This window comes from Colobus angolensis, unplaced genomic scaffold, assembly GCF_000951035.1.
Source record: "Colobus angolensis palliatus isolate OR3802 unplaced genomic scaffold, Cang.pa_1.0 Scaffold40, whole genome shotgun sequence".
Lineage (NCBI taxonomy): Eukaryota > Metazoa > Chordata > Mammalia > Primates > Cercopithecidae > Colobus > Colobus angolensis.
The window spans coordinates 9,007,574-9,034,942 of NW_012117377.1; the positions used below are offsets into that span (position 1 = coordinate 9,007,574).

At 38.0% G+C, this 27,369-nt stretch overlaps 1 protein-coding gene across 3 annotated transcripts in view; it reads right to left on the minus strand.

Annotated features, from left to right (window-relative positions):
• AHCTF1 (AT hook containing transcription factor 1) overlaps positions 1-27,369 on the minus strand; it is a 97,799-nt gene that overhangs the window by 47,773 nt on the left and 22,657 nt on the right. For all 3 annotated transcript variants that reach the window (XM_011955735.1, XM_011955734.1, XM_011955733.1), the window contains exons 5-21: positions 26,372-26,579; positions 24,363-24,479; positions 22,732-22,816; positions 21,311-21,461; positions 19,143-19,275; positions 18,865-19,046; positions 18,307-18,368; positions 17,075-17,203; positions 14,702-14,792; positions 13,519-13,608; positions 10,300-10,440; positions 9,471-9,575; positions 8,493-8,586; positions 6,902-7,025; positions 6,689-6,745; positions 5,717-5,863; positions 4,008-4,195 (exon numbers count right to left, since the gene is read on the minus strand). In XM_011955735.1, the coding sequence (XP_011811125.1) occupies positions 4,008-4,195; positions 5,717-5,863; positions 6,689-6,745; positions 6,902-7,025; positions 8,493-8,586; positions 9,471-9,575; positions 10,300-10,440; positions 13,519-13,608; positions 14,702-14,792; positions 17,075-17,203; positions 18,307-18,368; positions 18,865-19,046; positions 19,143-19,275; positions 21,311-21,461; positions 22,732-22,816; positions 24,363-24,479; positions 26,372-26,579 (2,104 nt within the window). The remainder of the gene's footprint in view (positions 1-4,007; positions 4,196-5,716; positions 5,864-6,688; positions 6,746-6,901; positions 7,026-8,492; positions 8,587-9,470; positions 9,576-10,299; positions 10,441-13,518; positions 13,609-14,701; positions 14,793-17,074; positions 17,204-18,306; positions 18,369-18,864; positions 19,047-19,142; positions 19,276-21,310; positions 21,462-22,731; positions 22,817-24,362; positions 24,480-26,371; positions 26,580-27,369) is intronic.

Consider the following 27,369-nt stretch of genomic DNA (forward strand, 5'->3'; position numbering starts at 1 on the left):
ACACGCCCGTGCCCCGCCTATTGCCCTCCCACTCCTAGAAAAGCCGCTCCCGGCAGACGCCCCGCGCGGACTTCCCAGCCCCCAGTCGAGACTGTATCAGGAACTCCGTCCGAGAGCTCTATAGGGCGACTCTCTTGGCCTCCTTTGCCGGAGGCTGACAGACCTCTCCCTACCCACCTCCTTCGCTGAAGCTAGGTGACCAAAAATAAATTTGCAGTTTTGCTCTTACCCTTGCCTACTCACTGGTTCTTTTGTGCCCGCTCTAGTGGTCTTAGAAAAACAAATCACCAGCTACTTGGGAGGCTGAGGCAGGAGAATCGCTTGAATCTGGGAGGCAGAGGTTGCAGTGAGTTGAGATCCTGTCACTGCACCCCAGCCTGGCAATAGAGCAAGACTCTGTCTCCAAAAAAAAAAAAAAAAAAAAAAGAGAAGCAGCAGGGTCTCCATATGTTGCCCAGCCTGGTCCTGAACTCCTGGGCTCAAGCAATCCTCCTACCTCAGCCTCCCAAAGTGCAAGGATTACAGGCATGAGCCACTGTGCCTGGCCTTTATTATTACTTTTAAACAGAGCAAGTCTTAGCAAACTTTTACAGGTCAGGTACCACATGGATCACATTATGTGATTACAATACAATTAGCCAACACCACAATTTTTAAAACCTATTATTTGTAAATTAAAACTTCTAAATCATAGATAGGGAAAATAAATAACCATAATGAAAGTTTAAAAATATTTAGAACAGAATTAAAATTGTGGGATGTTGCTAAGGTGCTATGTAGGACATTCGATTTATATTTTTGTATTACCAAAAAAAAAAAGCTGAAAATGAAACAATCATCCAACCTGAGTTAAAAGTACAGCAAAATAAACCCACATAACATAGAAAGAAGAAAAATTATGCCTATACGAAAGGATTTTTCATCTTTCTTGTATATTTATAATCCTAAGACTGAATAATCAGTTAGTAGCTGAATTATCTAGTCTTTATAAATCTGTCGCTGTACAGTGCATCATGGTTTATTTGCATGTAAAACAGCCATGCCACAGTTGTGATGGTATGTCCGTAGACATAGCTCATAAAATTGAAAAGCTACCAGCATGAAGTTTTAGAGAAATGCAAAGATGCTCTTAATGAGGAAACTCAGAATCAGAGAGGATAAACTGCTTTTGATCCTATTTCAAAAAGTGGCATAGTTTAGATTTAAATCCAAATCTATTTGAGTCCAAAGATTTTGCTCTTAACATCTTTGCTATAATAAGTGGCTGTTTCAATAACATTATTTGTAAGGGTGCGAATTAATAAACAATATTACTAACATAAATTAATAGTTCAAAACCGGGCAACACCTCCTCAGGTCAGAAGTGAGGGTGTACAGTCAGGAGGGTGAGTGTGGGGAGAGTGTTAGTGTTTGATGGTTTAAATATTAAACCTTTTTCAGCCATTTCAACTGTCTTTATGCAATCAAATCATTTGAGTGTTAGACCACGATGCAGCCTAACTTCTCTGACTTTTAGTTTAAATTTCCCAAATGTAACCTCTATCCATGGTTCAAGGACATACTGATTAAACACTGCTGGACTAGAGTTGTAGGTACTTGAACAAATTAGGTGATTATGTACGACCGCGGGAGATACTCAGAAACTTTGTTTTCTTGAATAAGTCCCTGTAAATCAGCTTGTTTTCTTGTTATTTGCTTCTTTCTGATAAAAGTGAAGTGTAAAGTATGCTGTTATATAATCTCCTGGGCAATAAACACAGCTGCCTTTTGCAAAATTATCAGTTCAAAAATTTAAGCAGCTTTCTCCTAAGGTGTTTCAATAAAAACTATCACCTGCACTTTCAACAGTGTTCTCTGACTTTTTAGCAACACTCACGTCATTCTCTATTTACAGGACTAGTAATTATTTTTAAACATTTCTTAAATCTGAATACAAGCTATCTCACAAATAGAATTTTGAGTGGTTGTTTTTATTTCTGTATTTAATGTATAGGAGCCTTAATGTGCTAGTTTTCTGGGGAATGGATAACTGAGACTTTTTCCAACTTAAGAGAAATAAGGTTTAGAAATTAAACTGTTTATTAGTGTTTGTTTACTATATGGCAAAGGTAAAGGAAATGAGAACCCAGCAAATCAGAGAAACATGCTCTGGATGAATTAAAGAAGGACACTTGGAATCAAAAGAAGGAAAAAAATCAGCAAACTTCCAAACATGTTTCTTCCAAAGTTCCAACACCTGCCCCTCTGAGGTAAGTATTAGTGATAAGTATCAACACTTTAACATCACTAAAGAGAGGTACATGCAAATGAAAAAAATTTATATACTGGTTTCCAACTCAGTACTATAATGCTTAACCCATTTATTCAAGTTATCACATTTAGCTTCTTTAAATTATTGTTCTTACAGTAAATCTTATTGAAACTACAATTTTGCTCTCAGAAAAAATTTCAGTATTGATTCTAGATTTATTAAGTTATCTAAACATTTTTGCTAAGCCAGATTATTTCAACAAGTACTTGCTAATTCATTACTGTTAAGGTTCTATGTCTAATCAATCTATATTAAACTTCAAAACTTTTCTTCTGCCTGAAATTTGTAGATCTTAACCTCTTATCCTTAGAAATACATGCTATTTAACCAAAGAGAACCAAGAAAATGTAACTTTCAGAGTGTTGATGCAGAATTGATAATTGGTTCATATATAACACAGTGAGGTAAAGTAATTTCTAAAAATATAAAAATGATCAATAGGGTTGAATAAAACCAATAAAAGTGGTATAAAGTAAGCCTAGTAAGGAATTTCAGCTCCAAGCAATGTCTCCAGCCTAGTTCATAAGAAAACCCAATAACCATACCACTGTACTTCCCATCATGCCATTTAGCTTTCTCACAGGTACTGTGCAGGTGAGACTGTAATAATCATTATTATGTAAATGGCAAATACACTGATTAGAGAACATTAAAATCTGCAAAAAGAAGAAACAAAGATATCACTTGCTCAAATCTGGTTGAAGTATTAAGACATGAAATCAGACACTTCCTTAAATTAAGATTTTCTTTCTATGAGGATGCAACAGGGCAAATGCAATGACAAAATTCAAATACAAAGAATTCCAATACTCAACCAACCAATATTAACAAAAATATCAGCGTACCATGACTGAATACAAATTCTCGATCTGCAACTCTCTATCACTTCATTCTTCCTCTCTATTCTTGACTCCTTTTCAGCATACTAAACCCTCAGCTGTCCAGGCAGGACAACTGTCAATGTTGTCAATTAGCAACAAATATAACTGTAAATCTCAATTTGGCACCCCTTCCTTTTATTCAAGGTACTTATCTTATTCTAGATAAAAGGTGTTATATGTTTTTCTTAACACTGAAAGACCAATAAGTAATGCAACAAAGTAAAATATTATACAGTTGTCCCTCAGTATCCGTGGGGGGACTGGTTCCAGGATCCCCAAGGATACCAATATCCACCCATACTCAAGTTTCAAAGTTGGTCCTGCAGAGCCATGTATATGAAAAGCTGACCTTCCATATATGCAGCTTTTACATCCCATGAATACTGTATTTTCAATCTGCCTCGATGCAGAATCCAATACAAAGGACTGACTTTACTGACTTAACGGCCAACTGCATATTGCCATTGTCTATTTCATCAATTCCATTTTATTAACAGATATGATAAAGAGTTTACACTTTCTTTTTTTTTTTTTTTTTTTCTTGAGACGAGTCTCGCTCTATCGCCCAGGCTGGAGTGCAGTGGCCGGATCTCAGTTCACTGCAAGCTCCGCCTCCCGGGTTTACAGGCGCCCGCCACCTCGCCCGGCTAGTTTTTTGTATTTTTCAGTAGAGACGGGGTTTCACGGTGTTAGCCAGGATGGTCTCGATCTCCTGACCTCGTGATCCGCCCGTCTCGGCCTCCCAAAGTGCTGGGATTACAGGCTTGAGCCACCGTGCCCGGCCAAGAGTTTATACTTTCAAAAGATGTACTTACCTATTAAAAAGCAAAACAGTGAGGTGAAGGATAACATCGCTACCACTGGACACTGTTGGCTTCATTGTCTGAATATATCTGAGGGCTTGTCTATGCTCGCCTTGACTCATGAATGCCTGAATAATCTTTGAATGTTGCCATGACAAAGGTTTCGCAGTAGCTGGATGAAACAGAAGATCCAAACCACTCTGGAAATAACATGAAAAGTGTTAAATATAAACATAATCCTATACATTTAGACAAAGCAGCTAAACCTAACACTAAAAAACCACAAAAATCAAGGTAAGACCGTTTAAATATAAGCTGAAAAAATCTACTTTAATCTGTGGTATAGAGTTGGCTCTCAGTATCTACAGGATCCATATCTGCAGACTGAACTAAGTGCAGATAGAAAACATTTGCAAAAATAAGGCTGGGCGCGGTGGCTCATGCCTGCAATCTCCGCACTTTGGGAGGGAGGCTGAGACAAGCAGACCGCTTGAGCTCACGAGTTCAAAACCAGCCTGGGCAACATGGCAAAACTCAGTCTCTAAAACAAATAAAAGTAAGTTTAAAAAAAAATTAAAAAGTGCAGTGGCGCATGCCTATACTCCCAGCACTGTGGGAGGCTGAGATGGGCAGATCAGTTGAGGTCAGGAGTTCAAGACCAGCCTGGTCAACATGGTGAAACCCCATCTCTACTAAAAATGTAAAAATTAGCCAGGCAGGGTGGTATGTACCTGTAGTCCCAGCTACTCGGGAGGCTGAGGCAGAATAATTGTTTGAACCCGGGAGGCACAGGCTGCAGTGAGCCAAGATTGCGCCACTGCACTTCAGCCTGGGTGACAGAGCGAGACTCCATCTCAAAATAAATACATAAAAATAAAAAATAACAGTATAATGATAAAACATAATACAAATAAAAACAATACAGAATACACTATTCACACAGCATTTACATTGTATTAGATATTATAAGTGATCTAGAGATGATTTAAAATACTCAATGAAATGTAAATATCACGTAAATAACTGTTATAGTGTAATGTCCAGGAAATAGTGACAAGAAAAATGTCTGTACATATTCAGTACAGACCCAGTTTTTTCCCAGAGTATTTCTGAACTGTGGCTGGTTGAAGCCGTGGATATGGAATCCATGGACACAGAGGGCCAACGGTATACAAGAGGATGTGCACAGGGTATATGCAAATACTATGCCATTTTATATAAGAGACACGAGCCTCTGTGAATTCTGGTATGTTTCTGGAGCCTGAAACCAATTCCACACAGATACTGAGTGATAACTGTATCTGAAAGAATAAAAGCCTTATCAAAAACCTGACACCTCTGAGACTGTATCACACTACTTTATAAGATCGTCCCATCACCAATTTCATACCTCAAGGCCAAATCTTGCCTTCTATGGTTCCCCCAACACCCCAAACATATCTCTAACATAACAAATCACTGTATCTGCACTATCATGATTACTTACTTAGTAGTTTCCTTCTTTAAACGGTAAGAAATCTTGGGTTCTGAATTGTTGTATTTATATTCTTGCCTTCTAAAATAGTGCTTGGTAAAGGTACTGATTAAACTGAAACTGAGTCCTTCCTCAACTATTTTTAGAAGTAGACTGTATCATATCTTTTAATATCAATTTAAATTCTGTGTATTTTCTAAAATTCTAGTAATTCATGGAAGTTTACGCTGTAAGTGAATAGACTTACCTCAAAGTCATTATGATCTATCAACCAAAACCCCTGAATAAGTTTAACTTGGCCCCAAGAAATGGCAAATACAGTTGGGAAAGATTCAATGGGAGTCTCTGTTTTGTTGGGAAAGGAATACATAATATCGAGTAGCAAATAAATGGTCTTTGAAAAAGCAGATTAAGGACAATAAAATACAACAACAAAAACCACCTACATATATCTTTACAATAGGCAGCAACAAAATGTAGCATTAAAAGAGACTTGAAAGGCCCATTTTTAGTGTTTAAAAGCCGTCATGGAGAGTCAGCAATGAGAGGATAGTTTTAGTAAATGTAGGTACAACTGGTCCCACATCAACTCCATTCATTCTCAGTATTTTATTACCAGCACCACAAAGGAGATAAAGTGAATTTTTATGAAGTCAGTAGCTCAGTAAATAAGAAACAAAGATATATGCAAATTTCTAGTGATCTAGCAAAAGATGGTAGCTTAATCAGACATCATCTAGCTTATAAATTTTAAATGGAATTACACATTTTTAGACTAAGTAACTAACATTAGCATAAAAATATTATCACAAAGACTACAGGACTCAAGTAACGCCTAAGGTACTATCACACTAACTCATAATGTATTCATTTCCAGCACAGAGGTTAACGCCACTGAGAGTGACCACTTGGTAGTAGTATTTTAGAGCAACTGTTGTTAACTTTTTAAGTGTCTTGGACACATTTAAGTATCTGATAAAAGCCCAAGTACCCTATACCTAGAAAAACAAACATAAAACAACATTGTGCATATAGTTTTAGGTTAATCATAGGCCATCTGAGCCCAAACAACAGATCCTGGCTTAACACCTCCTTAAAAAAACAAAACCAAAATTCAGCCTTGCAATTGAGATCACATTAGATATGTCAGGTTTCTACTACTCTTGAAATTTTACAATTTTAATAATACATAAACACTGGATAAAACTTGAAAGGATACAATAGAATGTTTGGCTGCTTCAGTAACGCCGTCTAATAGGTACACATCAAGTACTGCCTATAAAACAGAGAAAACCGTCAGTGGATCTTGTAAGGTCATTCATTCATTCACGCTTCTTGTTTTCCCAAGTCTGTGCCAGACACGCAGCTAAGCATGTCTCCTCCCTCCCCAGCTTTGTAGACTCTAAGTGATAGCACATTACTGCAAACCTACATGTAGACTAGCAGGAGGATATCTTCCTGTGCCTCCTTCATCTCGTTTCCACAACTTCTCAATTCGCTCTCCTAACTGAGAAACCAGTCCATCAATCAGCAAGCAATCGGGGTTCCACTTCCCTCTGCAATCAGGGAAAAGTTAAGACTTACTTAATATCACTGTTAATTAATATCAAAGCAACCAGCATCAAAATATTAAAAGTAACAATCCCAACTATCAAAGAGAGAAGAGTCTGGGCATGGTGGCTTATGCCTGTAATGCCAGTGATTTGGGAGGCCAAGGCAGGAGGATCACTCGAGGTCAGGAGTTTGGGACCAGCCTGGGTTACAAAGCAAGACCCCATTTCTAAAGAAAATACAAAAACTAGCTGGGCATGGTGGTGTGCACCTGTAGTCCTACCTACTCAGGAGGATGAAGAAGGAGGATCGTTTGAGCCCAGGAGTTTAAAGTGAGCTATACACATGCTACTGCACTGCAGCCTGGGCAACAGAGACCCCCTGTCTCTAAAAACAGAGAGAGAGAAGAGAATTGGGAATTGGACCCTAGTTAGCATGATGAGAACTACAGACATCAAGGAGAGTTAGTCGGATAAGCCCTTCAGTTGCCTCCAGTTCAGTCATCAGCAAGCCAGTCGGTCAAGGTGAGGTCCCCAGGTGGTCCATCTAGCCAGTGACCATCCTATTTTTCAGCATATTACGCAAACTACCATAGAGCACAAAGCCCAGCATAGCGGAAACACTGAAGTTCAAAGACAGAAAGTTAAAGCTTCTGTTTCATCACTTGGGTTAGTCTTTTATCCTCAGTGATTCTTGTACTCAAATATCTATCACTGAGCGCCTATGATGTGATGTGCAGATATTGTCCCTGTTTCCCTTTCTTTTCTCTTCTTTTTTTCCCTTATTTCCTTTTCTAATTGTGAATAGCGGCAGCACTTACTACTCTTTGAGGTTGTCCACTGAGTCAGGCACTGCACTAGATGTACTGCACACATTATTTTATTTAGCTTTATACTGACTTCATAACTTATATAACAAATAGGATTAGAAAGCATAACAAAGTGCCAAGGATATACACTTAGGAAATAACAGATCTAGAATTGTGAAATATCCTAATCAATCCTCCAAGCTAATGCTCACTCTCCTAAATTGATCATTCTAAAGCACTGGTTCCCACAATTGCCATGCATCAGAATTACAGCTGGCACAGATTTTAAAGTACTGATTCCCAGGTGATTCGGGTGTAAGAATCCTGGAATCAACGTTTGTGAACCATTGCTCTAATGTTACATGCTTTGTAATTCTGTCACTGCAACTTGAGGAAGACGACTATTTCCAGAAGTGTGGTCAAGACTCTAAACACCTCTCTTTCTTTGTCTATTACCTTTACTTCTTTATTTCAAAGGAACTAAGTAGGCTATTCATGTATTCTTTTTTTACAAAAGAGAGAAATAAAACAGTAATGGTAATAGCAAGTTCTGATACTTTACTGAGAATTATACCCATTCAATCACTTTGTAACACGATGAACACTGTTCTGAGAAACTTTTGACTTCTTACAGATGTAATTTCTAAAACTGTTTTACTAGTACCTTGATAAACGCTCAAACTTCTGTCGACGACTGGTGTAGTAGTTCTGAATTACAGGGTAGTTGTAGTATAACCTTGACAACTGCACAGAATCATCTAGATTTTTAAGAGTTGGAAAAAAAGCTGGTAATATTTCCAAAATATCTCAACAATACATATTAATATTTTACTATAATTTAATATTTACAGCAACCTCTGGTTAACCTACAGGGTGGTTATATTTAAGTAATAAAAGATTACTACACATCTTTTTATTTACAGATGCACAAGTGAGAAAATGATCTGTCGTGAAAGTCTAACAACATGGATGGTGGCTTAAAATCCCGGAAACTTCTAAATAACTTCACTCCTTAGGCGCAAATAATAATTTGAAAGCAAGACATGTTCACTACAAATCAAAATCTAAGAGGATTATGAAAAAATAACATCAACAATTATGTACAGTGGCAGAGGCACTTCTAAATAAAATCTAATGGCTTCCTGGAAATGCAAGAAAGTGAAGGTTTTAGAAGTTATATTCTAAACAAATACAGCACAAGTCAAATACCAAGCATTCTGTAATTCTTGGTACTGGCATAAATTACTAGATAAAAGGGGCTATTTAACTGAAGAAATATTAGTAACCATATGAAAAGGATCATTATCAGGAAATGGGAAAACTGAGTTATAGAAACTATAGTTCTATGGATCTAAATAATAGCTAGTAATACTGCTGAACTCATTTTCAGGAGCCACGTTTTCTCAGATTTGCTTTCCTTCTAAATGTTATTCAATCCAATACACATGTATGAGCACTGTGTGGCAGGCATAGGGTGAAGATACAAAGTAAGGAAAAATGTAAGAAAAGAAGGTAAGCATAAATTAAGGAGAAAATTAAGTGAGGTGGAAGAAAATAAACCCAAAGCATTAGAATACGATCACAAAATTATAAAGATTCAGAAGGTTTTAATTAATACTTATAGAGTAAGTAAATGTTTTACCTATGCCTTCTGGTAAAAGCCCAGAATGAGAGAACCAAAGAACCACTTGTGCATATTGACAGATGAGGTGGGAAACCACAGACTTATTGCTTAAGTCTATCAGTCCTGTAAAGAAGAGTTCACATCAGTCGTTTACTCACAAAAAAAAGCAAGATGCTCCACAGTTTTCAAACTTCATCACTTGGTAATTTACATATATATGTAAATGTATATTTTACATACATGTATTTGTTCAAAATACATGTATCTCTCTTGAACTAATTCACTTTTGTATCTAGTTTACTTTGGTCCAAAATGATGTCAAGCAAATCTCCAAAATGCTAAAATAAGTAAGTCACTCCCTAAAATAGACATTTTAGGTAAATACACTTCCACCTCAGCTACACTTTCATTTAGCTAATTCCAGAACTCAAATTTACACATTAATACAAACTAGTATAGTATCACTAAGACAGATGGTTCAAAACAGGCCTTTAAATGAAACTGACTTGTTTTGGTTTTGAAATTGCAAAACAGAAAAATATTATAATGACTTCTTTGAATAAAAAACATACATATGACTTAATTTGAAATTTTACTGCAAATACACTAATCTTAATAATTACTAACTTCAGAATTTCCCAAGCTTATTTAAGCATGGGCTCCTGGCATGGCATGTCTAACAACATTCTGTAGCTTTTCACTGAAACAAAGAAACAAACAAAAACCCTAGCACTGGAGAAATAATGTCCTCTTTACACAATGATCCATCTAAGACATGGGAAATGTATTCGTTGCTCTAAGAAGTCAAATTTAATAAAACAATCAATTGATAAAACAAAGAGGATACCTCTCTCAGTGATCTCTCGGGCTTCTGATGCAAAACAGCTCAAGACTATATTAAGATTGCTAAGAAGCAAATAGCATTGCTGGATAGACTGTATAGTTTGTGGATCCATGAAATGACACGAACCATCAAATAATGGCACACCTTTCAAGAATAAAATACAAGATAAGTTTCCATACAGTAAATCTAAATAAATTAGAATCACAATGCAAAATTTCTCAAACTGCTATCACTCAAAAGAATTATTCTAATCATTATGAGATTTATAAAGACAAGCTAGAAATGGCAAAACCTCCAAGGAACCTAAAAAGTGCTTTCAATATAAAACTAGCAAAAGCCAAGAGTGAGAATATGAACTCAACTCATCTACATCTAGAGCTTATCCTCACAACCAGTACACATCAAAAGACAGGGATTTACTTTAATGACCCATTTAGTTACATTAATATTTAATGTGTTATTGGTCTAGAAAACAACTGTCTTCATTCTAAAATCCTTCTTTAAATCAAATCAAATTCTAATTTGTTTTACTTGTTTTTTTTTTTTTTTTGACAGTGTCTCGCTCTGTGGCCCACGCTGGAGTACAGTGGTGCAATCTCAATCTCGGCTCACTGCAACCTCTCCCTCCCAGGTTCAAGCAATTCTTCTGCCTCAGGCTCCTGGGTAGCTGGGATTACAGGCATGTGCTACCACACCCAGCTAATTTTTGTATTTTTAGTAGAGACGAGGTTTCACCATGTTGGCCAGGCTGGCCTCGAACTCCTGACCTCAGGTGATTCGCCTGCCTCGGTCTCCCAAAGTCCTGGATTACAGGCATGAGCCACTACGCCCAATCTAATTTGCTTTACTTCTAATACTTTTTTTGAGATACGGTCTTACTCTGTCACCTAGGCGGGAGTGCAATGGTACTACTATCACAGCTCACTACACTCTCAAACTCCTGGGCTCAAGTGTTCCTCCAGGCTCAGTCTCCCAAGGAGCTGGGACTAAAGGCATGTGCCACCATGCCCAGCTAATTAAAAGAAGAATTTTTTTTTTGGCGGAGACGAGGGTCTTGCTATATTACTCAGGCTGGTCTTGAACTCCTGGCCTCAAGCAATCCTCTCATCTTAGCCTCCTCAAGTGCTGGGATTACAGGCCTGAGCCACCATGCCTAATCGCTAATACATTTAAAACACTTACTATGCTTTGTATTTTAATTATTCTTAGAGGTTTTTATTTTTTAAAAAACCCAACCTACCAGTAATAAAGCTCAAAGCAGCAGCAGCTGAACTACCACGTTAAGCTCCCAAACACTGCGCTATCCTCAAAGAACCAAAGCGGCCATACGATTTACGAATTGAGTTCAATTTCTTTTTACACAACATAATGAGCTTCAACAAACATTTTTCTCTTAAAAAAAAAGACATTTTGCCGGGCGCGGTGGCTCAAGCCTGTAATCCCAGCACTTTGGGAGGCCGAGACGGGCGGATCACGAGGTCAGGAGATCGAGACCATCCTGGCTAACACCGTGAAACCCCGTCTCTACTAAAAAATACAAAAAACTAGCCGGGCGAGGTGGCGGCGCCTGTAGTCCCAGCTACTCGGGAGGCTGAGGCAGGAGAATGGCGTGAACCCGGGAGGCGGAGCTTGCAGTGAGCTGAGATCCGGCCACTGCACTCCAGCCTGGGAGACAGAGCGAGACTCCGTCTCAAAAAAAAAAAAAAGACACTTTTTCTCTGATCCTACACACCTGATAGTGTTCTTCCAGACCTCAATCACACTGATTACTGAAATACTTAAATTAATTCATGATACTAGTTTCATAAGTATAGCCTAAAACACTAGAAAGCTCCATGTCTTCCTAACAAACTTGATTGGTATAAAAATTATCTATCAAGAATAACTTACGTTGTGAAAATCTATCTACAGTCAAATCATTTCAAAAGTCCATCTGTTTACTCATCATTACACAAGAGAAATGACTAAAACATTTACCTCTAAATAAACTTAAATTTTACTTTCACTTACAGTGCAACTGTATCTCTAACTACTAGTACTTTCAGCCTTGTATTTGCCCTAACTGGACATGATAGGTTTTTAATATTCATGACATACCCCAAGACTCAATCAAAATGAACAAGAAACTAACAAAACTGTCAAGAAGGAAAATGATCTGCCACGATAATAATGACATCTGCCCATGAAGGACAACAGTGATGCACTTTTACCCTGCCACTCAACTTCATTATTTCTATCAATATATTAAATAGAAAGTAAGTACAGAAACTTCTGAGCATTATCTAGCACATTCCCCTTACTCCATCACCAGTATATTTAGTAAATTAAACTCCTAAGACCAAAAAGACAAGTTATAATCCTAAAACCTGCTATTGTAGGCATATCAGCATGTTGCCAGTTTAATGACCTGCTGCAAAATCTTGATCAAAAATTACTTTTGGCTGGATGTAATGGCTCATGCCTTGTAATACCAATGCTTTGGAAGGCCCAGGCAGGAGGATCGCTTGAGGCCAGGAGTTCAAGACCGGCCTCGGCAATATAGTGAGACCATGTCTCTACAAAAAATACAACAATTAGCTGGTTGAGGCAGCATGTGCCTGTGGTCCAAGCTACTCAGGAGGCTGAGGCAGGAGGACGACTTGGGCTCAAAAAGTCAAGGCTGCAGTGAGCCATGAACTCACCACTATACTACTGCCTGGGCAACAAGTGAGACCATGTCTCAAAAGAAAAAAAAATTACTTTTATCTCTTTAAGGTAAAAAGAAATAATTTTCTTTTGGGACATCTTCAAATTTTAAGAGTTTACAACTTTACAACTTCAGGTTGGGCACGGTGGCTCACGCCTATAATCCCAGCACTTTGGGAGGCCGAGACGGGCGGGTCACGAGGTCAGGAAATCAAGACCATCCTGGCTAACATGATGAAACCCCGTCTACTAAAAATTACAAGAAAATTAGCAGGCGAGGTGGCGAGTGCCTGTGGTCCCAGCTACTCGGGAGGCTGAGGCAGGAGAATGGCGTGAACCCGGGAGGCGGAGCTTGCACTGAGCCGAGATCGCGCCGCTCACTCAAGCCTGGGCAACAGAGCAAGACTCCATCTCAAACAACAACAAAAAAAAGAGTTTACAACTTCAAAATGATTAAAAATTATGTACTTAAGACATAAACCAAGGTTAGTATTTTAATATTAAATTCTGTCCTACATCTAGACTTCTAATACTTACATAGTCTGTCAAATTCCTCTTTTGTGAGAACCACTTTATTCCACGTCCATTCAAGAACAAAGCGCAAATTAGTAGCAGAATTTGGTTGTTCTTATTTGTAAATACAAAAGGGAAAAAATAAAGATTATTAATTACAAACAGAATTCTAAACTGCTGGTGGGAAAACACGGCAGACAGCACCCTAACCGAGTGAACACCAACACTGAACGGAGGCCAAACGGCCCCTCGCAGTGCATCACACCACGGAGCACATCACGCCGGGCAGTACTGCACCGCAACGTAAAACCCGTCACTGAGTCATGAGGAGAGACGGCAAGCACACACTTAAATGCAGACTATAAAATAAGGCCTAATTTCTTTAAAAAAAAAAAGTCAATTTTTTGAAAGACAAAGTGACAAAATGTACAAGATTAAGGGAAATTTTAAAAACAATTACAAAGTATTCTAGATCTCTTTCCAAAAAACTAAATACAAAGCATGATTCTAAACCCTCTCTCCCCTCTAAACTGAAATAAAAGACATTACTGGGGTTTCAGTAAGGTCTCTAGATTTGATAAAAGTCTTAATTTTCTTGATTTGTTAATGATCACAAAGTGGTTCTGTAAATGAATATCCTTATTCTTAGAAGAAGCAATACCAAAATATTTATGGACTAAAAAAGCATGATGGCTTATCATCCAATGGCTTAGAAAAAAAACTATTCTCAAATGGTTCTGAACAGATGTGTTCAGAAATGGTTCTGAACCATGTGTTTGGGGTATGTGTGTGTATGTGTGTGAAAAGTAACAGTGATACACACAACAATTTGGATGAGTTCCTAGAGAATTTTGCTGAGTAAAAAAGGTAACCCCAAAAGGTTACATACTGCACAATTCCATTTATGAACATGTTTAAAATGACAAAATTCTTGCCAGGGGTTAAGGATGGGGCAGAAGGAAGGTAGGTATGGCTATAACAGGGCAACGTGAGGGATCCTGGTTGTGCTGACTATACTAAAGGTTTGTCAGATCATAGCACCACAGGCAAGTGTGCTAAAGAGGGTAGGATCTCTCTACTGCGTCTTCACAACTGCATGTGGATCTACCATTATATCAAAATAAAAATAAGAAAAAAATACAACAAATAGTGAATTGATAACTTTAAAAATACCAAACGTTTTACTTGTTAAAAATCCGAATCTTACCTTCTGTTATCCATCTTTTGATATAACCAGTCAAAAGTCCCAGGGAACTAGTCTGAATTGCTGCTGACAATATAGCTTCTAACTGTTCTTCCTAAACCATGCATTATAGAAAGGAAAGAAAAACGGTGTGAGATCACAGGCAAGTTCTGGTTCCGAATTTAAAAATTTTAAGGCTAAAAAAATCATTATGACCCATAAGAAGGGCTATAATCAAAAGACAGTAACAAGCATTGATAAGGATGTGTTAAAACTGGAACTCTCATATACTGCTGGCGGGAATGTAAAACGGAACAGCCACTTTGCAAAACCGTTTGGCAGTTTCTCAATATGCTAAACATAGACTTACCACATGACCCTCCAATTCCACACCTAGGTATACACCAAAAAGAAACAAAAATACACGCCCAAGCAAAAATTTCACATGAAGGTTCCCAGCACCACTATTAAAAGCCATAAAGTGGAAACAACCCAAATGCCCATTAATTGTAGATAAAGAAATTATGGTATGCTCATACAACAGAATATTATACAGCCATATAAAAGGGGATGAAGCACTGACACTTGCTGTAACACAGATGAACCTTGAAAACATGCTAAATGAAAGAAGATGGTCACAAAAGATTACATATTATTTGACCCATTTATATGAAATATCTAGAATAGGTTGATCTATACAGAAAGTAGGTTAGTCATTACATAAAGCTGGGCAGGATGGGGCAGGCAGGAAGGTAAGGGAAAAGGAGTGACTGTTAATGGGCACAGAACTTTCTTTAGAAGTAATAAAAATGTCCTAAAATGGAATGTGATGACAGTTGTAGAATTCTGTGAATTAAAATCACTGAACTGTATACTTGAAATATGTGAACTGCACGGTATATGAAATATCTCAGTAAAGCTGGTATTTTGAAAATCACTGAGTCTGGTTTAATATCAGAGGAATCTATTGATTTCATCCACTACAGGAGCAAATTAAATGATGGTCAAAAAGGAATCACATGAATGTAAGTTAAATAGGTACAGAGGAAATTACAAGATAATGGTCCACAAAACCCAAGAAGGCATGATTCTAAATGGAGACTCACTGAAGCCATTTACATTAATACCAGAGACAAAACAAAAACATCTGCTACTAACATTATTATCCTATAGTTTATAGAAGTTTTACCACATTGCAACGAGAAAAGTCAGTAACTGGTCAGGCACAGTGGCTCACACGTGTAATTCCAGCACTTTGGGAGACTGAGGCGGGCAGATCACTTGAGGTCAGGAGTTAGAGACCAGACTAGCCAACATGGTGAAACTTTGTCTCTACCAAAAATAAAAAATTAGCCGGGTGTGGAGGCACATCCCTCTAGTTCCAGCTACTCAGGAAGCTGAGGCAGGATAATCACTTGAACCCAGGAGGTTGGAGGGTTACAGTGAGCCAAGATCATGCCACTGCACTCCAATCCGGCAACAGAACAAGCTGCTGTCTCAAAAAAGGAAAAAGGTAGTAACAAACAAACGAAAAAAGTCTATTATTTGCTGATGGTCACATACCTTGAAAGTTATGTGGATATCAAATAAATACACAAAAATGAATTGCATTTTTCCATACAGCCATGTGTTGCTTAATGATGGGGATACGTTCTGTTAAATGTTTCGTTAGGTGTGCTCCGTTGTTGTGCAATCATGGTTAAGAGTGTACTTACACAAAGTTAGATGGTGTAGTCTACCACGTATCAAGGCTATATATATTGCTCCTAAGCTACAAACCTGGACAGCACGTTAGTGTGCTGTATACTGTAAGCATCTGTAACACAATGTGAAGTGTGTGTGTATTTAAACACAGAAAAGGTACAGTAAAAATACATTATTACAGGCTGGACAAGGTGGTTCATGCCTGTAATTTCAGCACTTTGGGATGCCAAGGTGGGAGGATAATTTGAGGCCAGGTGTTCAAGACCAGCCTAGGCAACACAGCCAGACCCTGTCTCTACCAAAAAAAAAAAAAAAAAAAAAGGCTAAGCATACTGGTGCCTGTCTGTAGTCCTAGCTACTTGGGGAGGCTGGGGTGGGAAGATCGCTTAAGCACAAGGGGTTGAGGCTACAGTGAACCATGCCACTGCATTTGGCCTGATGCAGCCATGAGGTGTTTCCTGTCTTATATCCTTCTATACAGCTAAGTCAATCTGCTGCCAAGTTATGGCCTATTGGGTATTAGGAGTAGGAATTTTAAGCCAAACCTAAGACCACAACTGCTGATCACCCAGAGTCAGCATTACACTACTTCACCTATTTTTGCAGAAATTACCTAATACATTTTATACTATAATAGAAAGCTAATAACGTGATCCAACCAAAAGACACAGTAAGAGTCAAAAATCATCTCACTTGGCTTAAACTGGAAGGCTGAATATCAACCAATCTTGGGGAAAGAAGGCCAGCTACAAGACATCGATTATAACCATCAGGAATGACTTCATTGAGTGATGGCCCTGATTTCTTTAAAAAAGTCAAAGTCTGTAACAGATAAATTAGTAAGGCATCAATCAATACTCAATTTGAATCATCAAATTTAAGATTAATAAATTACACTTAAAATTTAAGTAAAATTTAAAGATAGCAAATGGAAATTATGAAAGACTGTATTTCCTTGCAAGAAACAGTTTATAGGTTCTTAAGCTTAACCAATGCTTGCCAGTTGTGAATAATACAAAATATATATAAGCAAAAGGTAGCTTATATATTTTTATGAACTGTGTAACCCCGCTGTCTTCTCTAAAGCTGACAGGTTTGGTGACATCTTGACAAAACTCACACACACACACATAGAGAAAAACTCCGGCAGTCTATTCCTCTTTATCTAATGTGAAAGAGATTTGATACGAAGTATAAACATGGCATTCATCCACATCTGGTCGATTATCCATGAAAAGGTCTGCCACATCATGCTTCCCTGGAAAAGTATTTTTCAGGCCAGGCACAGTGGCTCACCCTTAGAATCCCAACACTTTGGGAGGCCAAGGCAGGCGGATCACCTGAGGTCAGGAGTTTCAGACCAGCCTGGCCAACATGGTGAAACCCCATCTCTACTAAAAATACAAAATATCAGCCAAGCGTGCTGGCGGGCACCTGTAATCCCAGCTACTCAGGTGGCGGAGGCAGGAGAATCGCTTGAACCTGGGTGGCAGAGGTTGCAATGAGCCGAGATGGTGCTACTGAACTCTAGCCTGGGCAACAAGAGCGAAACTCCATCTCAAAAAGAGAAAAGTATTTTTCAAAATTCTTTTTTTTCCCCTGTGCCAGGCACTATACCGCTGTGCTAGGTACCTTCTTTACATTACTTCATTTCCTCATAAGCTTTTTGAGGAGACAGAAAGCTTGAGGTTCAAGTAACTAGCATCTACATAAATTAGTTGCTAAAAATATTCAACTCGTCTTCTGGCAGGTTGTCATTAGTAACTGATACCACTAGTTGCTAATCTCATAAACCTAGCAGAAGCCACCATTTAAGCCAAAACAACTGTCAATATCACTAACACGAAATCAAACTTAAATCCGTAAATCAACTATATTCCAAGATCTGATTCAGTTCAATTAAGAAATCACTAGTTGTTACCTACCTCCTTCTGAAAGCCAGTACAAGTTAAATGAACAACTCCTGAGTTTAACAAACAAGTGGCATCTATAAAAAAGATTTAAAAAATTATCCACTTACATATATTTAAAATGGCATTAACAGAACAAAATTTATCCAAATAACAGACTGCAAGGCGTCAAACTATTACATATAATAAATCTTTAAATAAACTTTTCTAGGTATTTTCATCCTAAGAATAGATAACAAACCTATTACACAGCAAAACAACAAGAAAAAAGCAAAAAACAAAACTCAAAAAACTCCAAGTACAGCTGAGAAACACAGCAAAAAAATAAAAACTACTATAAAATGCAGATGTGAAATAGTATCTTTCCTAGCAGGTTCAAAATAAGTCATAATTCCTTTATAAAACAAAAATACTAAATTTCTCGTGTGCATATATTAACTTCCTAAGTTATCCATATATTAATTAACCGTGAGATATAAACGGTAACATCAAATGAATAAACTACACAACACAGACATTTACATACTTTTGTGCATTACTTTTCTTAAGAGGTAATGTTAAGGAAATACATACCAAAATTATAAGTGCTTGGGTTAAAAAACTGCTCAGGAGGTGGATATGAAGGAGGGACTCCTCTATTTAAACTTCTCTCATGTACTAATATATCCAAGATGCCATGTGGAGAAGTTCTACTTACAACAGACTCCAAAGACCACAGTGCAAAATAAGAGCAATTATGTAGGTATTCTCCTGACCTAAAAGAAAATTTAAAACATTACTAAGTCATTAATCAGCTACATATACAAACACAAAGAGAAAGGAGAGAGAAAGAAAAAAGAGAAAGATCATACCTTAACGAATCTGGCATTTGTGCATGATACCAACGATTTATATCGAAAAGCCCCAAATATATAGAAGGCTTTCCCTGTCCATATATATTCACCTGCCAGGTAAAGACCGAAACACTAGTGTCAGGAGATAGAGCTGGAAAAAAAAAGATAATTTTTAAAAACAGAATAAAGAATCTCAAAGTAAAATCACCTCAACAGAATTATAGCAAGATCTTCTCATAAATTAAGAGGTTTAACTCATATCCCACTTGATTCATTAAAACGCATTTATATCATTTGTATGTAAGACCAGATTCATTCACTTGCATTTTCATTGTTCCTCAATTTTAAGGCCTTACTAAAAAGTACTCACTTACCAGAAGTTATATCCTTGCTTGTTCTCAGTTAATACTTGAGCGACGTTGAGGTATTAGAGGCTTACTAAGTAGAAAATGATTTGAATGAACTGTCTCTTTCCCAAGGATGATACAGAGCTAGTACTAGAGAAGTTAATTCACTACCTAAAATGGATGCCTTTGGGCATTAAGGCTTTATTATGATGAACCTTAGTTGAGAGGGACTTATCTAGTTACATGGTAAAGGGGGAAAAAGAAAAGTGCTTGGATGGTGCCTGTGGAATGGAAAGACAGAAATAGAGTAAGGGACATCAACAGGAGAAGAAGAAAGTAAAAATCTGAAACACTACTATAAGGAAACAGAAAGAATGAGGAATAAGAGAGAGCATGGCCAGGTGCAGTGGTTCACACTTGTAATCCCAGCACTTTGGAAGGCCAAGGTGGGCAGATCAATTGAGCCCAGAAATTCGACACCAGCCCAAGCAACACAGCAAAACCTCATCTCTACAAAAAAATTACAAAAATTAGCTGGGCATTGTGGCATGCACCTGTAGTCCCAGTTACTCAGGAGGCTGAGGTGGGAGGATCACTTGAACCTGGAAAGCAGAGGTTGCAGTGAGCTGACATCGTGCGACTGCTCTCCAGCCTGGGCGATAGGGAGACCCTGTCTCTAAAAAAAAAAAAAAAAAAAAAAACCAGGCCGGGTGTGGTGGCTCACGCCTGTAATCCCAGCACTTTGGGAGGCCGAGGCGGGTGGATCACCTGAGGTCAGGAGTTTGAGACCAGCCTGGCCAACATGGTGAAACCCCATCTCTACTAAATATACAAAAAATTAGCCGGGCGTGGTGGCCAGTGCTTGTAGCCCCAGCTACCCAGAAGGTTGAGGCAGGAGAACGGCATGAACCCGGGAGGGGGAGCTTGTAGTGAGCTGAGATCACACCACTGCACTCCAGCCTGGGCGACAGAGCGAGACTCCATCTCAAACAAAACAAAACAAAACAAAAACACAAAACACCCTGCCACTACAAAAAATACAAAAATTAGCCAAGTCTTGTGGTGTGTGCCTGTAGTACCAGTTACTTGGGAGACCAAGGTGGGAGAACTGCTTGAGCCCAGAAGGTCAAGGCTGCAATGAGCTAAGATTGTGACACCGCACTCTGGCCTGGACCAGCATGGGCATCAGAGTGACACCCTGTCTCTAAATCAATCAATCAATCAATATTTTAAAAAGAAGTGAGCTCATGACAAGTTCTGTTTTTTCACATGTTTAACTGGATCTGAAAACTGGATCAGACATACAGCTACAGGCCCTAGCCAAAAAGGCATTTCTGGGTTGGGTAAATTCACTGTGTGATTTAATCCTCACAACTACCCTTTGCAAAAGATCTAACGGTATGACCCCACTTACAGATGGAGAAACAGGGCTCTGAAACGTTAAGCAAAAAAAAATTGCCAGGAAAAAGCGACGACACTAAAGGAAACAGAAAACATTCAAGACAACCAAGGCATGTATACCATACATGGCTCAAAAAAGACACAAGCAAACTTCATTCAAAGACTAGTCACGCTAGTTCAGACTAGGGATCACCTGTTTGTTTTGAGAACTAGATTAAAATAAAAGGGTCCTTCATTACCCTAATCTATTTTATTTTTTAGTTATACATAGCAATCTGGAGAGCAAGAAATATCTAGTATCTCATATAGAACTGAATAAATTCCACAATTACTATTCTAATTTTCTTAACTGCCAGGAGTATGAAATCTGGGAAACAATACCTGTCATAAATTTTAAATCCAGCCTTCACATGACATATTTCAAGTACTTTAACTAACCTTCATTCATGCCTTCCTCCCTGTCACCATGAGATCGAAATTTCTCTATACTCTGGCATCCCAACAATTTGGTATTACTCGTCTGTCCTCTCAAAGGGAACATGCCACCTGTCAGGTCCAGGGTATATCTTTCTTCACAGTATTCTAACCCCTGTAACATAAAATACACGCAAATATTCATCTGATTCTAGGCAAAAGGTCACTCTAAAATTAAATATTCTCCAAATTTAAAGATTGTTCACACAGTACAAAGAAAACAATTTAGACTGAAGAGAACCAATCATGGAAAAAGGCTCTAAAAGTTTACATACTTTAAAACAAATAAAAAGTGAGATTTAGTCTCTCAAAAATAATTACCAACAAGTCTTCCAAAGTTGTTATTAAACACAGAAGCCCTCATGCACTACTGGTTGATATGTAAAGTGGAATAACCATCAAAATTATATATGCATGCATCCCAGACCAGCAATACTATACCTGTGTTCTCACAGAAATTCTTGCTCTAGAATAGTTCTTAGACTTTTAGCTTACTGATACCTTTAAGAATCTTGACAAAAAGCTATCAGACTTCCCCATAAAAACGCAACACATAATTCAGGGACTTTATGGATTCCCTGAAACCCATTTCTATACCCCTCAAACATTAGGCTAAGGAAAGTCGGTTCTAGAGACAGGTATGTGAGGGTGTACAAAATATAGCTATTAGCAGCACCCCTCCTACTTCCTCAGGAATTCAGCCGAAAAACAGGTAGCCATCTAAAAGTCTACATGCATATACCCTCTTATAAAAATCACACCTTGGCTTAATGCTTGATATGTTAGAGCAACAAAGTGGAATTATTTTTCCTGGGTACCAATTAAGCCACAAGCTTGAATCCAGTCCAATACACTCATTGTAGATGAAAATTGTATCTGAGAAGTTAAGAATACTACCTTGGTAAACAGATAAAACAGATCTCTAATTTAACACTACTTCTACTATATTACGAATACAATATTAATTTGCACATAAGAATCGCTTTTCACGGCCAGGCACGGTGGCTCACGCCTGTAATCCCAGCACTTTGGGAGGTTGAGGTAGGTGGATCACGAGGTCAGGAGTTCAAGACCAGCCTGGCCAAGATGGTAAAACCCCATCTCCACTAAAAATACAAAAAAATTAGCCAGGTGTGGTGGCAGGCACCTGTAATCCCAGCTACTCTGGAGGCTGAAGCAAAGAATTGCGTGAATCCGGGCGGTGGAGGCTGCAGCGAGCCAAGATCGCATCACTGCACTCCAGCCTGGGCAACAGAGATTCCATCTCAAAAAAAAAAAAACAAAAAAAACAAAAGAATCACTTTTCAATATCTTAAAACAAAGACAGCATATTTAAAATAGAAAACAACAAAATAATATAAACCCATAGCCCAATGACCATTTACCTCATATAAGATTTGTCCTGATGCCAAACACTTTCTATTACCAAAGGCCAGCTGCAGCAGATGCAAACTCAAAACATCCCCTTCACTGAAACAGAAATTAACCAAGATGCACTAAATATATTAATACAGTAAACATCTCCTACTATCCAAGTAAGTTTAGTTTGCTTGCAATGTTGACTGCATGTGACAAAACTAAGATCACTGTGAAGAATTTAGTTTTATTTGGTAATTTTCATAAAATGTAGTCCTTTGAAATAATAACTGAGATTTATTATTGATTCTAATCAACTAAACTGATGCTGATTGCATACTGTAGGAGATATCATATGTGGCAAAGACTGATTCCTCAATATTATTTCTCAAATATTCCTTCCTCAATGGGTATACTCGACTTAAACACATGGTTGCCTAAAGTTGTACATTTCCCAGCTTCCTTTGCAGCTAGGTGCAGTAGCCTGTGGTAAAGTTGTGGCCAGGATGTAAACAGAATTACCCCATAGTAACCTCAGAGAACCCTTCTTAATGAACAAGATATCCTTTGTGGCTTCATCCTGGTCTCTTCCTCCATCTTGCTATTTTTACTTAAAATGTAGAGGTTCAAAGGACAGTGGGGAGTGTGGGAAGGAGGAAGGGCAGTTGCGAGAAGGGTGGGGAAAAAATTTTTTTAAATGTGGATGTTGCCCTGGACCATGAAGACAAGGACTATACAATCAAGACACAAAGTGAAGATACTAAATCAGCCCTGTAGTGAAGAACTCAAGCACGAAGCATGCAGTAAGTGTTAAGAGCACAGATTCCAGAGCCACATCATCTGAATTTGAATCTTACTACTAGTTGATCCCTCTTAATAATTCCTATTACTAGTTCTTATTTCTTTTACTTGGCTTCTAGCACACCACACCTTCCTAATGTTCTTCATACCACACCTTTCTAATGTTCTTCACACCATACTATTTCACTCCTCAGTCCTTTGCTGAGTACCCAGTTCTCTTGTTCTCAATCTCCAAGTACATCTGAAGAATAAGAAAGCAGGGTATGGAGACTGAGAACAAGACAGCAGGGTACTTGGAAGGTTCCAAGGCTCTCTTAATCTGTGAAAAACATTCCAATAAGTTGGCACAATTTCTTCTGATATCTCAGAATTATTCAAGCATGTAGAAACAACTATTTAAGTTTTAAAATAATTTCAACTACTACTCACTAATTCACTGAAAGAATTATGTTGCCTTCACTAAAAAAGACTACATAACTACATAGACTACCTGTTCTATTTTTGACTAATTTTTAAAGACCATATGTATCAGGCTAGGCATGGGGGCTCACGCCTGTAATCCCAGCACTCTGGGAAGCTGAGGCAGGCAGATCACGCGGTCAGGAGCTCAAGATCAACCTGACCAACATGGTGAAACCCCGTCTCTACTAAAAATAAAAAAATCAGCCAGTCATGGTGGCGGGCATCTATAGTCCCAGCTACTGAGGAGGCTGAGGCAGGAGAATGGCATGAATCCATGAGACGGAGGTTGCAGTGAGCCGAGATTGCGCCACTACACTCCAGCCTGGGCGACAGAACGAGACTCCGTCTCAAAAAACAAAAAACAAACAAACAAAAAAACTGTTTGTATGAGACCTACCTGTCTTGTGTAGACTGAACAGCCCACAAATAACAGCAATTCCGAGGATCATTCTCAGGTTCTTGAAAAGTGACAGCATACACAGGAACTCGTCCACTTTCCAATTGTATGTAATATCTGAAACAGACAAATTAGTATATTTCATATTTTTAAGTTATTTTATAGAAAGGAAAAAGGTACATCATGTAAGAATTTGGGTTAGGCAACCACTGTTCATACATTCCCCCAGAATAAGTGATCTGTGGGTCATGGCCAAGTCATCTTATCTGCAAAAATACACAGGGCACAAGACATCAAGACTATGGTCATGCATCCCCCCCAGACAGAACTGGGAACAGTTAGAATTACTCAAGCGGATGCATTTATGTGTGTGTAAACTGGTCCTAAGAGTCGTATTCAATGCCCGAGAGGCAGAAGTGACGAGAGTTAGAATTACTCAAGCATATGCATTCATGTCTGTGTAAACTGGTCCTAAGAGTCATAGTCAATGTATACTCCTACATACTGCTTAGCCATAAAAGATGCCCTACAAAGAGAGAAGATACTGCCACAAGATTTTTCAGCTGTTTGGATTTAGCGTCAGTTTCCCCACTACTACAACAGAAGATGAGTTAGAAACAAAGCAAAAATTGACCAAGAGATGATAGTGTTAGAGAAAGCACTACTGTAGAAGTGAGGTACTGCAGTTATTTCTTGAGGAGCAAATTCAAAGCTGACAAACCAGGGGCTGGGTGCGGTGGCTCACACTTGTAATCCTAGCACTTTGGGAGACCGAGGCAGGTGGATCACAAGGTCAGGAGTTTGAGACCAGCCTGACCAACATGGTGAAAACCCATCTCTAAAAAAAAAAAAAAATACAAAAACTAGCTGGGCGCAGTGGTGCACACCTGTAGTCCCAGCTACTTGGGTGGCTGTGGCAGGAGAATTGCTTGAACCCGGGAAGTGGAGGTTGTAGTGAGCCAAGATCGTGCCACTGCACTCCAACCTGGGCGACAGAGTGAGACCCCGCCTCAAGAAAAAAAAAGAAAAAAAAGGAAAAAAAAAAGAGCTGATAAAAGGATAACAGCAAAGAGAGTTAAGATACACTTCCCATAAGATAAATTGCTCAATAAAATATATCAATATGCCTTGGGAAAAACAGAGAAACAAATCAATTGACAACTTAAGAGCCAAATAGGCATCTACTTAACTCTTAACACAAATTAACTCAGCTACAAAGTATCAATATAATTATATTTTTGGGACTTTTTGACAGCATAAAAAATTTAAAACACAAGTATTTTGTAAGTCTGATTTTTAAAAATCCTTTTTTTCTCCTCTCAACTGAGAATTCTTTATTAAGCTGTTACTTTACATAGATGATGATTGGGAAGGTACTTCTGAAAGAACTCATACTATACAAACACAGTCATGTTTTTGTTCTGTAAAGGGGATCTGTTCTGAGAAACGCTCATCAGGGATTCAGTCATTGTGCGAACATCACACAGTGTAGTAACACAAACCTAGATGGTACAGCCTACTACCCACCAAGGCTGTATGGCAGAGCCTGTTGCTCTTAGTCTACTAACCTGTACAGCATGTTACTGTATGGAATACTGCAGGCAACTATAACACAATGGTAAGCATTTATGTATCTAAACATTAAAAAGCTACAATCAAAATACAGTAAAATTTTATGAGACCCCTTTCTTTTATAAGGTCTGTTGCTGACCAAAACATTGTAAGGTTACAAAGTCATGCTTTACTAGCATGTTAAAACACAATGACTGTAATGCCTTTTAAATAAACACTGAAAAAAAATCAAGCTAAATTCATGTGCTAAGTCACCCCTTTATGGTATTACATTGATTTAATGCCATGAAAAATTAGTCATACTCAATCATTCATTCAATCATTAATCTACCCATCCTTTTCTCACTATGCTAATTTTTAAATATTAGCAACTAAGTACAAGCTATATGCAAAAAGAAACTACCTATAACCAAATTAGGGAAAAAAGTTATACTTACTCTCTTTTCATGCTCTTCATGTTCCAAAGTGCTAGATAGCCATCGGAAAAACCTACAGCAAGCTGATTTGTCCTGTTTATGTAGCTAAGAGTTGAAACGGCTGTTCCTGTTGGACTTAGTAACTGGAAACACAGATGGCGCCCTTCTCTCATCACACTTTCTCTAATGTGTGGTACTTCAGCTGGGATACCAGTTAGAACTTCAAGATCTAAAACCACAAATTAGACAAATGAAGTTAAAAAACTAGAAAGGCAAATGTGTCATCCATTATTCAAGCTGCAAATGAAGTTAACTGAAATTAAAAGATTAGTGATAACAAAAAAAGTATGTTAAACTAGAAAATTGCCATCCTTATCTATTTAAATGCCATAATTTAAAAATACATTCAATTATATAATATTAAAAAATTATCTCAGTACATCTCAAATATTATCTATGGTAGAATTTTTTTAGGGTTAACCATCATAAATAAAACTGATTATTTCTTTATTGAAATTTAGAACTACTATCTAAATACCTTCCTTGGAGCAATGGCCGTTCCAGGTCAGGGGGAAGAAAATACGTAAAATGAGCCTGGTACATCTTATGCCAGTAATCTAGGAAGCTATCACACGTGAAAGGAAATGTATCAGACAACATGAAGGGGCTCTCATTAACAACGAAAGGACATTTTGGGCATCAAAAACAACAAAATTAATGAAACATATTAAACATGCCAAACCTGAAAAATTCACAGGGATTAAAAAAAAGAGGGGTGGGGCAAGAGGGAGGCCTACCCTCCCCACCTACAAAAGACCTTATATTGAACAACTGGAAGTAACTGGGTATCACCTGCTTACTCTGAAAATTAGTACTCAAGAAATATTATTTATCCTGCCTGTTCTGTACACATTGTGTTTCAGAGTGACCAAAAAGCCCTAATTAATGAGAAAATTATGCTTTACATTGACAGAACGTAAAAATCATCATTTTGCAGCCTTTTTTTTTTTTTTTTTTTT